General features: G+C 33.9%; 1 protein-coding gene across 1 annotated transcript; it reads left to right on the plus strand.

Annotated features, from left to right (window-relative positions):
- The first annotated feature begins 10,960 nt into the window (after positions 1-10,960).
- On the plus strand, positions 10,961-14,803 carry LOC122610185. The gene is made up of 7 exons (XM_043783177.1): positions 10,961-11,405; positions 11,617-11,850; positions 11,937-12,167; positions 12,260-12,323; positions 12,374-12,593; positions 12,690-13,688; positions 14,315-14,803. Exons 1-7 carry the CDS (start codon positions 10,961-10,963, stop codon positions 14,801-14,803), a joined length of 2,682 nt encoding a protein of 893 aa, XP_043639112.1.
- Positions 14,804-15,394: the final 591 nt, after the last annotated feature.

The raw sequence follows: 15,394 nt of genomic DNA on the forward strand, positions 1-15,394 counted from the left end.
TTTTATATTTAATAAACATAAATGTTTTCCATCCTTTAATACTTGTTTTTTTTTTGTTTAATATTAGAGAGGTTGTTTTCGAAAGTAACGAGTATTTTACAAAGACAAGCGTCATGCGTTATGTGTTTCAGTCTTTAGAACCTAGAAAATATATTGAAACGGGTATTTTAGATTGTTGGGCATCAGTATTGAATTTCCAAGAACAGTCCTCGAAAAAAGATGGAATAAAGAAAGTTTTTTTCTCTACTGATGTTTTTGTAAGTCTTTTATACTTTTTTCCAGATTATAGTTCGTTATTCAATCGTCTGTATTTTACAGTAATTACGTATTTTTTAACATGCAGTCAGACGAATTCTTTTCTGATGAGATTAATTAGTATGAGGGAGAAAAAAACGTTTTGAAATGTTCAAGAGTAGTTTGACATTCTTCTTTGGCAATCTCAACATTTAAAATCACTGAAAGAAATTGATCTGGTATGGTTCTCTTATTTTAATTTTATGTTTATTAATTTTATTATTTTGATTTTCATTTTTACTTTCACATGTAAACAGGAGTTCTTCCCTATTTGTCGGTCACAAGATTTTTACTTGTTTGTTTATGACATAAGACGGAAACCAGCATTTCATATGATCGACAACAACCTTGCAGGGAAAAATTTCGACGCAAAATACATAAAGGTTATAGAAGTTGTGGTAAATATTCTTAAAGACTCATGTTTTTTTTTTTTTTACATTTATATAATTTGGTCCTGATGATTTTTTTCATTTTAAAAATTCTGTTACGCATAGCATAACTTTTTTTTTATAGATATTTGGATCATGTTCAACATCCCCATTTTGATAAGATTGAATCTCTTGAAGCAAAGCCGCTAGAAGTTAAATGGAATAAAAAGAACAATTTCGTTGATTGTGGCGTGTTTGTCATGCGTCACATGGAATGTTTCACTGGCCAAATTGCTAAGCATTGAGATTGTTCAATTCTAAAAGAGTCTGTGATCGATGTCAAAGTATCAATCAAAAATAAATCTAAGTACATTATATTAGATAGGGTAAGTGGATATCGTTCCCATGAGAAGCATCTGTGGTTATAGTCAAGTTTTAACAATTTTCATTTGGTTTTGAAAATAAAAAAAACTAATTTTAATTAACAAAATAGCTAAACTTAATTAAACAAGACAAAACTAAAAATAGAAGTTGTAAACAATAATAAAAAGTGCATCTCTCCCGAATCTTAAAAGTCGTATAATTTACTTAATAAATTTTACCGAGTATTTATTCTAAATTACATAGACATAATGTTAATATTTGACAAGAACATATTTGGACACAACTTATGTTAATTAGATGACTTGTCTTAATCCCTAAACTAAGTGGACTCGGCACAAATCATTAACTCACAATAAATTGTCTTACGAAAATTCAAATCAAATAATAATGAATAAATACTCAATAAGTCATATGAATTATAAACCAAAAAGATCAATGTTTAAACGACTGAAAGTAAAGTTCATCAAATAAAATTAACGAACAATTGTTTATCGGGAGAGATCGCAAAAACTTTAGCCGGATATAATATTTGATAAAAAAAAAAAAACTGCTAATTCCATCGGATGCATCTTCCGTTCGATCCACACAATTCGTCTGCCCCCGAATGTGTGTCGAATAAAACTAATTGAGATGGGCCCTTTCTAGTTGTGATGTGCATTCCCAAGTTAACAGGAGGCTAAGGTACTGGGCTGCTAGAGTCATACGGCCCAAAATAGAAAAACATCACAAAACTCAAAAGTCTTTCAACAACTTTAATGATGTCTCTGTCGTCTATTCCCATAATCCCATATGCTAGATATTTTGTTCCATGTCAAAACTTCATCGCGAACCATATTCACTTAAATCATATCATTTTACGCCATAATTTATCCTTTTTAACTCAAACACAAAACATATATCAAAATATGCCTATTCTTATAAAAATTATTATATCTAATCATTTATAAACTATTAAATATATATCCAATTATAACTTATCAGTCTGAAAGACAAGATAAAGTATTGTTCAATTTGAGCTTAAGGTACATTGAAACGATTCTGCGACATAAAGCTAACGGTTTGAAAATGATGATGGAAGAAGAGGCATTATCGTATGAAAGTAATCATGGTGTAAGAAAGATAAGAGAACTTTATTATAATTTGAAATCTAAATGTCTAGCCGGAAAGAAATGAATATTGTGTCTTGTGTAGAAAGTCCTTTGAATAATTGGTAACATGGAAAAAACTATGTGTTTGTGTATAATGTTTTCATGAATCATCTTTAGTAACTTTGAATGAAATATGTGTTGTTCACAAGGATTATAATAGACTGATTTATGAAATGTTTTAGTTTTGTTGTTTATCTTGAAATCAAATTTGCTTTTTTTATTAAATCATATTTGATTATTTATACAAACAAATAGAGTCCATATTAAGAAACCTATACAAAATCAAAATTGATTTTGTAACTAGAGTGTTAAAAAGTTTTACAAAATCATATTTGATTTTACGCTTACATTTAGTAAAACAACATATCAAGAAAACTATGCAAAATCATATTAATATATATATATATTAAAAACAAAGGTATGGAAATACGTGTAAAGAATAGTAACGGGTCATTTTTTTTTCTTTGGGCCCATTTCCATTTTATTAATGGGCTAACTTCATTTTATTTTGGACCCATCTTATATTCTTAATTATGGGCTTAATAAATTATGTTTTGATCTTTTAAATTGCTTCTAATTTGTTTACAAAGATCACTTATTTTAATTGCATATTATTATTTTTTAAGTTTGTAACATTTTTAAGATTATCTCATCTTATTACAAGTGAATTATTACATAGTATATATACAAATAACAGTAGGGTGCATGTTTTAAATATATACACCTAACCATCTCCGAAAAATTTGTTTGCAATACTTATTAGTTTCAATGCTATTTCGGTTGATGTTTTATTATTATGGATTATTTTTGTTTCACTTTTTATTTTCAATGATTTGAGAAGTTAGCTTTAATTATGTTTGTATTTTTATTTTAAAGATTCTACTTTGATACTTATGTATCTTTTAGAATTTATATAATATATTAATCTATAATAAAATTTTTATTGTCGATTTTTTCTAATTTATAATTGCTTACTCATTAAAAAATCAATATCAACTCAGGTTTTAAGCTATATAATGTTTCTAAAATCATGTAATAATTTTTACATAGTACGGAACACAATAAATATATTGTCTCCCGGGGCAACGCCCGGGTAACGTATCTCGTTTGATTTTAAACATAGAGTGTCAAAAACCTTTACAAAATCGTATTTGATTTTATGCATAAATTTTGGGGTGGGGGGGTGGGGGCTCATACAAACACAAATTTGGAAAAAGCTATACAAAATCAAATTTGATTTTACACGTGCATTTAGTAAAACAACATATCAAGAAAACTATGCAAAATAAAATTTGATTTTACGCATAGAGTGTAAAAAACATATACAAAAATCATATTTGATTTTAAGCATAAATTTGGAAAAACAAATGGAGTCCATATCAAGAAACCTATACGGTGTTAAAGAGCTATACAAAATTATATTTGATTTTACGCGTGCATTTAGTAAAACAAAATATAAAAAAACTATGTAAAATCATATTTGATTTTAAACATAGAGTGTCAAATTTGATTTTTTTAATTTCTACAATTTGAAGATAAATTAGATAAAATTACATAATTAGTCTTCCGTTCTAGTTTTGGGAACACTATTGTAAGTGGTAGCTATGTCAATTTAGTATCCACCATTATTGATTCTCGTCAAATAAATAGATTTTACTTCCTTTTCGTTATTTATTTCCGCAAAAAATCACAAACTGAAGGTCACTGTCATCTTCTTAAAATTCAAATATTACTTTGCATTTCTTCCCCATCCTTATAATTTCCGGCAAAGTATCAAATCTTTTATTATATCAAAGGTTCTATCTTCTTACTCTTTTAAAAAAATGAAAAAACGCAAAAACAACATTGAAGAATCTGAAGATTTTATACCTGTAAACTCTACTGCGGATTCACGTCAATTCAAATTTCTCTATTTTTTTTCCCCCTATTTTATTTCATGTTATTTGTTAGTATAATATGTATATGATTTTTTTAGATTTTTGTTTTTAGGTTTTTTTTTTTCCAGGTTAATATTATTTTTCCTTATCATTTGTTCATGTTTGAATCAAGTTTGATTTGTTATATGAAAAGATAGAAATGTAGTTGATGATGATCCTTTGTTATTATTTTATGGACATAGACTATATATGTAGTATATTCAATTTCATTATTCTGTAACTTTTTTTAGTAGATGTTATAAATGACCCTTTAATTTTGTCTCCTGTGAAAACAACTAAGAGGACTAGGGTTTGTCAAAAATATCCTAGGATACCTGATAGTCAACTTTCTCTTATACCTTTGTTAGCTTCTTCTAAGCGATTCTTACCTAAAGATATTCCAATTATAGGTTCGAAAAGCCCTATGGAGTTCAGAACTAGACCGAAACCATTAGCTGCTGTAATGACAACTCTTACTCCAATGCAGAAGAAAGTAGTACGTGATTTAGGTTTCGGTTCCTTGATAGGTTTTGATATCATTGTTCAACCATTGGATCTTTTGTTCTACGTTGTTGACTCATTTGATAAGGACGAAATGGTAATAAGGACATCAAAAGGTGACATCAATTGTGACCGTGATGCTGTATTTGATTTTTTTGGAATTCACGATGGAACTGTTGACATTAAAGTCTTTGGTGTAACAACCGTCACCTGAGCGTTCTTCTGACTATACTTTTCCGTTCGAATAAGGTTATTAACCGTCAAATTTAGGTCTCAAGATGTGAGATTGTAATGATTAAAGTATGATTAAGACATGTCATATTTATTATATACTAGTGTTTTCGGCTTTCTAAGACTTGGTGCGAGTGTTTGAGTAAGACTAGATGTCTAATAGAAATGCCTAAATAAAGACTTAAAATACTTTCGTAAGTCAAATAGGGTCATGTGACTAGTCGTTGTGTTCGTAATTCAAAAATATATCATAAAATATGGCCGAATCATTTCTATGACATTTGGTGTTCGTCCGGTAAGCAAAAAGGACTAAAACTGTCAGACGTTTCGTTAGTCTAACGACTCCCCCTCCCTTGGCCTTGCCTATAAATACAAGGCTAAGCTCCCTTGTTCTCTTTTTCCTTGTTTTTGGACGTTCACATACTTACACACATAAAGTTTTGCTGTCAAAATTTTCTCTTGAAAAATCTCTTGATTTTCGGTTCTAAACGCTTACAAATCAATCAAGGCTTCAATCATCGATCAAGAAACAAGTGTGTATTATCATAATCATCATAAAAAATGTGGGTAAGGCTGTTCTTCATCTATTTAATTCGTTCTATATGTATATATACGTTTACTTTTCGGTGTTTATCAAAAGCTAAGTGAATCATGTCGTTTGATTGTGGATTGTGCATCTTTCGGTTACATTTGTGTGTAAGAAACGACTTGAATCTTGATTAAGGCTTTATTTGACATATTATGCATTCATGTAATTGGTTTTGTGCAACTACATATTGAAGATATCCTTTACTTGGCTAAAAGACTTAAAAACTAGTCGATTTCATATCCTAGATCAAGATTTGTGCAATTGTCAACCACATGACGTATGAAATCAGTCGAACATCACCCTTTTTGTACTGAATTGTGTAACTTTTGTGCATCCAAGACCCATGGGTATGAATTGGCTAGCCATAATCTTCGTCGTTTTAACAAAATCGCATCAAAATCGTTCGTTTTTGCTCAAAATGCGTCCAAATCCGACCCCGAACAGGTCTAGCTCGACCTCTACCTGGTCTAGCTCGACCTAGGCAGGTCTAGCTCGACCTCTGCTGGTCTAGGTTGACCTCTCATGGATTCTGTCGCTTAAACGTCTCGTAAAGTTACTAGTTTGACCCGAAATGACTTGTTTTAACTCTCGGACCCTTAAGTTCTGGTAATAACTCATTTTGACCTCTGTCCAGGTCTAACTAGACCTGTCATGGTCGAGTTCGACCACTTCCCAACTCATATAGCCGATTTCATTAGCCTTTCGTGTCCATAAGCGCTTAATCGGTTCTTAAACTTGACTAGTTTTCTCAAAAGGTATAGTTTTGGTCCAATTGGCTAACGTATAATTAAAAGATTTTAAAATAATATATTTGGGCTGTAGTTGGTCGAGTTGAACCATTAGGTTGAGTTCAACATCTACTCATTTCGGTTTCGTAAGCTTTTCGGTTAAAATCTCCGGTTTCGACTAGTTTTGATTAAACTCTGAGTAAAACTTATTTTGCGCTTTAAAATGATTTCAACTTGTATTGGTAAAATAATGTATTTTGAACTTAATAAAGGACATTGGTGTCAAAGCAAGACTTCTATTCGGTTTATTCGAGTCTCGTCATTTTTAAACGTCGTTTTAAAGTTAAATAAAGACATATGGACTTAAAGGCATTTCTAATAGGCTAAGACTTTAGACAAAAGACTATCATTATGACTTGTCATGTATTATTGATAGGTGCTGATTGTCGTGGACCTTGATTGTGCTTGTCGTGCTCGTTTGTTATACTTTTATAACACTTTTCAAGTGAGTTTTGTAGCCCCTCTTTTTTTTTTACAAGTTTTGGGGTGGAAAGTATACTTATTTTTCAAACAGTTTTGTCGATTTATGTTTATGTTCAATATGGAGCCTGTGCATATAGAGTTACTTGTGCCATTTGACGTGCTTGATTTTGTTTATATGTGTGTGATTTATGTGTTTATTGTTGTGATTTATGGTTTGGACGTGCTTATTGTATGAGTTTGAGACTTGGACATGAGACTTGAGACTTGAGACTTGAACTAAGGCAGGTACCGTAAGGCCGGACTTTGAGATATTGAGACTTTGAGACATTGAGTCTTCGAGACATTGAGTCTATGAGACATCTAGACTTTAAGACATGAGACATGAGACTTGAGACTTTGGACATATTATGGCGTAACTCTGCTCATTATGTATTGAACTAATACTTGTTTAGACTTTAAAGAATCGACAAAAGACTTATTTCTTTGACTAGACTTTTTGACTAAAACCTACAAACTCACCAACATTTGTGTTGACACGTAGTATACTTTTCAGGTACTCAGGCTATTTAGGGATAAGGACTTTCATCCTAGGACTGGACTTTGGAGACTAGAGTTCCTTTACTTTTGTCAGACTTTAAGGCTGCATGCCTTGGTTTATTCCTTTTATGGATGTACTTGTAATAAGCTTTCCAAACATTGTCATGACTTTGAACTCCTGTTTTGGGAATATATTCATTAAATTCTATTTCATATAGCGATATCTATGTAATTCCATGTCGTGCTGTACTTTTCATGACATCTCATGTTTCCGCCAACGGTGGGGTGTTACATTTGAACAAAGTGAGTGGTTCTTTTCTTAGAAAGTGGTGTAATCAAATTCCTAATATGAGAGATATTAGGATGTCTCAAATTGAGTCAGCCATCACTAATTCAAATGGCGCAACAGATAAATTTTTTAAAATGAATTTCTTAATCCTCTTTGCGAATACAATGATAAGATGCGAAACCAGTGGTTTGGTTAAGTATGACGTATTGGATCACATATCCAGTGAAACCGTTATTTCTGAGATAGATTGGGTTGGTTTTTTGTTGAATGAATTACAGAAGAGTAAAAATAATTGGAACCGAGACGGTCCTGGAAAAAATCCATATGCCGGTCTATCTACTTTCTTGACTGTAAGTTTATTTTTATTATCTACAAATACATATTGTACTTCTGTGTGTTTTACTCTATAACTTTTCGTTGCATTACTTCTTTGTAGCTTCTTTATCTTGACGATACGAAAACTGAAGGCCTACCTGTTTGTTGACAACGGCCAATATTCAAAAGTGATTGCTTCTGGAGGTTTTGGTTTAATGGAGCATTTGTCTCCTTTTGGAAAAAAGGTATCTATATTTGGTTTTGGACTTTTTTTTTTGTCAATTCACTTGATCAAAATTGATTGTGTTCTTTAATTATACAAATATAGATTTGAAAAAGCTGTATAAAATCAAATTTGATTTTATGTATACATTTAAAAAAACAAAATTTGAGTCCATATCAAGTAAACTATATAAAATCAAATTCGACAACGACAAGAAGACGAGACTGACCAAGAAGATAATCAACAGGAAGATCAAGATCAAGAACAGGGATGGCAACGGGTGGATAGGAGGAAGAAAAACAATTCGAAGAATAGTGAAAGGGAGTCTAATATGGTGATTGGGAATGAAGGTAAATTCAAGAAGAAACCTAAAATCAAGCTTAATATCTTAGAAAGGATGTCTATGTCTTTCTATGTCACAAATATCCCAAAGCATGTTACTGCAAAAGATTTGTGGAATCGATGCTCTAAATGGGGAAAATTAGTAGATGTGTTCATTCCGAATCGCTTATTGAAGGCGGGAAGACGCTTTGGCTTCATTCGATATATCAAAGTTGACAATGCAGCAAGACTCCTTTCAGACTCAAATCAACGTGGTTCGGGAGTTATCTATTGTACGCGGATCTGGTGAGGTATAGCTGTAACACGGGTCTCAAGAAAACAAGCACTCCTAATCTAGTTTATGAATTGAATGCATCGTCTCAAATGATGCGAACCAAGACATCTTTCAAAACCTATGCCGAGGCTACATCAGGTAACATCGCATCTAAGAATAGTGAGTCTGGTAACATCCCTAATTAAGGTAAAATTCCTCCTACACCATTGAATCATAGATGCATTAAGATCCTTAATCCTAATCCCCTGGATGAAGAAAAATCTTCTCGTTCCATATTGGTTAAAATAAAGGAACCTGAAAAAATCCCATTCGTTGGTCACTGGCTTCATGAGGAAGGTTTTTGTAATTTTAAAGTGTCTTATATTGGTGGTCGTTGGCTTCACATCACTTTTGTGGATGTGGAAACCAAAGACCTTTTTTTGGTTAATGATACTTTGAAGTGTAGGTTTGTTGCTCTCAAAAAACCTTGTAACTCCTTTGTTCCAGATGAAAGAATGGTCTGGGTGGCACTCTCAAGTCTTCCTATGCGGGCTTGGAAAAAAGAGGCGCTGAAGGATATTTTGAAGACATGGGGTTCCTGTGTCTTTTTTGCAAACGATTGGGAGGACTCTTATTCCATGTGTAGTGTATGTGTTTTAACTCTATAATCAAAGTTTGTTTTTGAAGAACTAAAAATCGTGATGGATGATATGCCCCACACCATCTAGATTAGAGAATTTAACACATGGGAACCAAATATTTTGAAAGCTAGTTCTGTTGATTTCTCTTCAAATGATTCGTCTCCTTCTAATGAGGATTTTGATGCTGACTACTCGACTGATGAAGAGGCCTATCATAGTGAGCAGTTCGATTCTGAATTATGCAAAGACTCTCCTGTAACTTTCAATACGGTTCCAGAGGCTAATCTTGGAGGTTCTAATTTATGTGGTATGGCAAAAGATAACAATTCTGCGGAGCCGGTTGTACAAGAGGTTATCCGAGATGATAAACCAGATAATGAGTCCGAAGATATCTTCTCATTGGACCATATTATTGCTGCAGAAGCGGAAGCGAGGAAAAGAATGCAAAAAAAGAGACCAAAATCATGCCCTCCATCAAACCGCATTATTCTTCATGGTAACGATTTTTCATCTAAGTCTTTGTCAGATGAAAGTGGCTTAAATCAAGAGAAGGTGGTTGATAATACTAAGAATCGTGACTTTCCTCATGATAATGAGTCTTCTTTGAAGTCTTATGTTGATCCTTTGGAATGCAAACTAAATCAAGAGCAGGTGGTAGATAAGTTGGAGAAGATGATTCATGATGATAAAAACGAGCCATCTTTTACCTCAGAATCCTTCCCTGCACCAGGATATATTAAGGGAGTGTTTATGAGTAAAAAAGAGAAGTTTAATGTCGAGAATCCAGATGGTTTTCCTCAAAGAAGTGTCCAATTGAAGATCACGGAATCATATTATACTTCCATAGGCTCGAGTAGTAATGATGAGAAGGAGCAACAGATCTTGGAGATGGGAAATAATATGGGCTATCCGGTCATTGGAGATTAATAAAAGTTAAAACAGTCAGTGAAGAGGTTGAGTGAGAATGATGGTTTGCAATGAATATTCTTTCCATCAACATGTGTGGTACCGGGTGCGACAAAAACCGAGATAAACTTCATTCTATTCTTCATAAATATCGAATAAATTTCTTGTCCATTCAAGAAACCTTAATGTATACTTCTGACAATTTCAGAGTGAAATGTCTATGGGGCAATTACAGGTTTGAGTATGCTGAATCCTTATCGAGAGGTCATTCTGGTGGACTTTCATCAATTTGGGATCCACACGTTTTTATAAAAGAAGATGTCTTTATTTCTGATAATTTTATTGTGGTTAAAGGTAGGTGGAGTACGACCAACACGGGGTGTTACATGATCACCATATATGTTCCCCAAGCGGAAAAGAAAAAGGTCGAGCTTTGGAACAACATTTTAAAGTTTATGATTGACAATCCTGGTATATATTTGATTTGTGGTGATTTTAATTCGGTGAGGTTTACAGAGGAAAGAATGGGGACGAATTTCTCAAGAGTTAATGCCAGTAATTTCAACTCTTTCCTTGACAATGGCAGATTGGTGGATTTACCTATGGGAAGACACAAATTTACTCGGGTCACTCTTGATGGCTCTAAAGCTAGCCGACTTGATAGGTTTTTAGCGAACCAACAGTTTCTGGATGTGGCTCCTGATGTCAAAGTTGAGGTCCTTGATGACATTCTTTCTGAACATCATCCGCTTTTTTTGTTTCAAAGAAAGGCTGATTTTGGTCCCACGTCTTTCAAACTATATAATTCTTAGATGGAACTTGAAGGCTTCAATGAGGTGATCAGTAGCAGCTGGAACAAAAAATGCAACAATCCTGGTAATAATGCTTTCTCGATCATGAAAGACAAGCGGAAAATTCTCAAATGCGATATTAAAAATTGGAGAAAAGATAGGCTCCATGATCGCAATCCAGTGGAAATCACCAAAGATATTGCTGAAGTAGACATACAAATAAGCATATTTGGAGGTAATGATGATCTTTATCAGAAAAGGCGATCTCTCTTGTTAGAACTCCAATCTTTTGATCAGAGACGAAATAGCGACTTGAAACAAAAGGACAAGATTAATTGGAGCGTTGAAGGGGACGGAAACTCAAAATTTTTTCATGCATGTATCAATAAAAGGAGACGCTCGGGTTCGATTAATGGGATCAAACACAATGGTCAATGGATCACTGTTCCTCCTGAGATTAAAAATTGTTTTAGTGAATTTTTTTGCTAAAAAATTTAAAAAATTTGAGGGCATTCCTTTTTCTTATGAAGCATCCCAATTCAGAGCTCTGCACCTTGTAGCCGAATTTTCTCTTGAAGAAATTAAAACAGTAGTTTGGAGTTGTGGCGGAGATAAGACTCCGGGTCCAGATGGTTTCTATTTTGCATTCGTTAAAAGACATTGGGATATGTTGATAGATGATATTTCCAACATGGTTTCTGATTTTTACCACTGTGCTTTCATCCCTCCCGGATGTAATTCCTCATTCATTACTCTGATCCCCAAGGTTCAGAATCCGGTTCTCATCTCTGATTATCATCCAATTAGTCTCATTGGGCTCCAATATAAAATTATTGCCAAGTTACTTGCTACTCGCCTTGCTAATGTGATTGATTCGGTGGTGAGTTCTGAACAGACGGCGTTTATTAAAGGTACGCAAATCTTAGATGGACCTCTCCTTTTAAACGAGATCAGTGACTCGTACAATAGACGTAATAAAAAAATGTTATTACTCAAGACAAGATCGATTTCGCCAAGGCATACGACTCTCTTTCTTGGGAGTTTTTATTCTCTATCCTCACTGCCATGGGTTTTGGTCTTAAATGGAGATCTTGGATTCAAGCTTGTTTATCTTCCGCTAAGTCCTCTGTTCTAGTCAATGGTAGCCCCTCGGAGGAATTCCCCATTCGGCGTGGATTACGACAAGGAGACCCGATGGCGCCTTTCCTATATATCATTGCAATGGAGGGTTACATTTGGCCATTGAGAATTTGGTAAAAGGTTGCTTCTTTAAATGTGCTAAAATTAACAACGTGTCTATTTCTCACCTTTTTTATGCAGATGATGTGATGGTTGTGGGTGAATGGTCTAACAAGAGCATGATTACCATTTCTAACGCCTTAAGGTTTTTATATTGCATATCAAGCCTTAAAATAAACTTCCAAAAGTCGTCAGTCATGGCGTTGGGGTGACAAATTCTGAAGTGGAGAACCTTGCCCGTAAAACAGGTTGTAAAGCCGAATCTCTTCCATTCAAATATCTTGGCATTCCTATTGGGTGTAGCTCTACACGGATTGCTACCTGGGAGCCGATTATTTCCAAGTTTAAAAAAAAGTTATCTACTTGGAAAGCTAATCTTTTATCTGTAGGGGGTAGATCAACCTTAATCACTTCGGTCCTTGGTTCTTTGGGAAATTATTTTTTGTCTATTTTTCGTATGCCCAAAAAGGTGAATTTAACTTTGGAGGCAATTCGTTCCTCATTTTTCTAGGGTGGCAATAGTTCTAAATGTAAGATTGCTTGGGTCAAGTGGGGCGCAATTTTGGCTTCTAAAGAGGATGGTGGTCTCGGATTCGGCAGTCTGGAGGCCATGAATCAGGCCCTATTATACAGATGGAGATGGCGGGCTCTTTTAAATAATGGTAGTCTGTGGGCTCGAGTTCTAGCAGCTATTCATGGGGAAAATTGTTTTGGTAATTTAACGGCTAAACATAAAGGTGTATGGTCTGGAATTGTTGATTCGGCTAGGAGTTTACATGACATTCTTTCTTTTGCTTCAGGTATTATTAGTCGAAAAGTAGGTAATGGCTCCTGCACAAAGTTTTGGAATGACATTTGGTGTGGAGACTCTCCTTTGGCAGCCAGATTTCCAAGACTCTACGCACTTCAGTTGGATAAAAATTGTTCGATTAGTGATTGTTGGGACTATATGGGCTGTAAGTGGAACTGGCGTCGTGACATAAGATCTGGGTGTGAACAGGATCAACTGAATCAGCTCCTTGGTCTTCTACCTTCTGTTCTTGACATTGACGGGATGGACACTTGGACGTGGAACTTAAATGGTAAAACTGAGTTTTCTATAGCTCAAATTCGGCAATGTTTAGACCATTATCGGTTGCCCATCAGCAATACTAAGAAGACTAAATGGAATACTTGGGTTCCTAGGAAGGTGAATGTATTCATGTGGAGGATGAGACGTGACTGCATCCCCACAAACATAAACCTGTTCACTAAAGGCATTGACGTTAGCACTTTTCGATGCTTTCATTGTCAAAATGGGGTGGAAACTATTAATCATATTTTTAATAGGTGTAAATTTGCGGATGAAGTCAGACATATGCTCAATTCTTGGATGAAAGTGGACATCCCAAAATTGCCTCCTGAAGCAACTCTCTTATGGTGGAAAGGAAGAAACAACACGCGCTATAACAACAATATCAGTAACAGCGTGGATACTTTCAACTCCATAGTTGCGGTGTCGTTTTTGTGGGTTCATAATCGTGACAAGATGAATACTTCGACCTGGGAAGAATGGAATGATAATCCTTGTTTACATGACTAGCAAGACGCTCAAGTTTGGTTGTTTTACTGGGATAGTGCTTTTGCTCCATATATGCTGCATGACTTCTATTGAGGTGCTGATGCATTTGGTTATTCTCATTTATGGGGGTGCCACCTTAGTATTCATTTGTTTTTTTTATTGTTTCGTTTTTTTATTTCTGTCGTGGTTGAGATTTCATCAAAAACATCGCGAGGTGAAAACCGATGGCTCGACCCTCTTTGTATGGGAGTTTCTTCTCGTCACTCACACAAGTTTTCTTTTCCACTCTTTTTGAAATCCTTGCAGTCTCGGGAAGTGTCTAGAAACTTTTGTTCTTGGTTTCGTTTCTAGATTATAGTTTTAATTGTATTTGTATTTTTGGCAGCTAGTATCTTGCTTGTTACCATTCGTTAATAAATATAATTTTGCTGTTAAAAAAAATGGAGTTTATACCAAGAAATCTATACAAAATAAATTTTAATTTATATTCAGTGTGTGTCTGTTAATTGTTTATCTTGTTTAGGTTAAACTTAATTTACATGTTGTGAGCTTATGTTGTTATAATTAATTGTTAGAACTTTTCGAAATTAATTGATTATAAGCTCGATGTTATATTTGAGATGAAGTTGTTGTTGTTGGATACTCTCAAAGAAATCAAATCAAGTTATGGAGATGGTGGCTGCTTGCAATCGGTGTATAGGAAGATAAATGATGTTTTTTCTTTGAAGGAAATTTTTGTTAAAGAAGGAGAAGATGTGGATATCTATCTCAATAATATATGGTCCAGAGAAGGAGTTGGAAAAGATAATGAACTTGTGTTTAAAGAAGAAAACCATGGTGCAACTTTTGATATCAATAAATTTAACAATATGAGTCAAGAATATGAAATTGAAGTTAATCTTGATTCAAATGAAGCAGATGTTGAAATTGAAAGGGAATATGAAATTGAAAAACAGAATAATGAAACTGAAGTAGATGATGAAAATAATGTTGAGAATCAATTTATTCAAGATTCTGGTGGTAATTACCTTAATCAGAGGGCAATTCTTAAGCAGAATGATTAAAGTACGAAAATGTTGACTTTCCTGAATTTCATGAAAATCAAATCCATGAAGAACCAGAACCTTTTTCACGGTGGTTGGAAAAAAATAAGGATGAGGTTTTTGAAAGTATTAACAAACTTTCGTTAGAATACAAGACTAAGAATCAATCAGCTATTCAAAAAGAAGATGATGCTGTCAACTTGTCCTATCCAACATTTCGCCTATTATCTCAGTTTCCTTTAAATTCGCCAGTGAAAGATCCTCTGGAAGTTTGTATATCCCAAGGCAATGTAAAATTACCCCTGTCATAAAATCTCCATATGTTAACAGGAGGTTTATCCCTACCTTTACACGCATTCTTTATTCCAAACTAGTGGTTGCATTGAATATGTTTTCTTTAGTTACACAAGGAGGCAGTTTTTGGTGAGTTTCATCTAGATAAATTAATGTCCCCCACCCCTAGTATTCGTAAACTCAATTGGTGATTAGCTAAATTTTTTTCTTGTTTGTTTTTGTTATAGTAAAATGGTGTTTCAAACTAAGGGTGTATATGGAAATCCATTTGGAATGGGTTATATGTTTAAATCGTTGGCCCTTATCGAAGCTCCAGTT

This window comes from Erigeron canadensis, chromosome 8, assembly GCF_010389155.1.
Source record: "Erigeron canadensis isolate Cc75 chromosome 8, C_canadensis_v1, whole genome shotgun sequence".
NCBI lineage: Eukaryota > Viridiplantae > Streptophyta > Magnoliopsida > Asterales > Asteraceae > Erigeron > Erigeron canadensis.

Bases quoted from the DNA above. Each gene is read 5' to 3' on its own strand.
- LOC122610185 (XM_043783177.1), top strand. From the start codon at position 10,961: ATGGAACTTGAAGGCTTCAATGAGGTGATCAGTAGCAGCTGGAACAAA. The intron at 11,406-11,616 runs GTTTTAGTGAAT...ATATGTTGATAG, and splicing joins TCCTCCTGAGATTAAAAATT to ATGATATTTCCAACATGGTT. The intron at 11,851-11,936 runs GTACGCAAATCT...TTATTACTCAAG, and splicing joins ACAGACGGCGTTTATTAAAG to ACAAGATCGATTTCGCCAAG.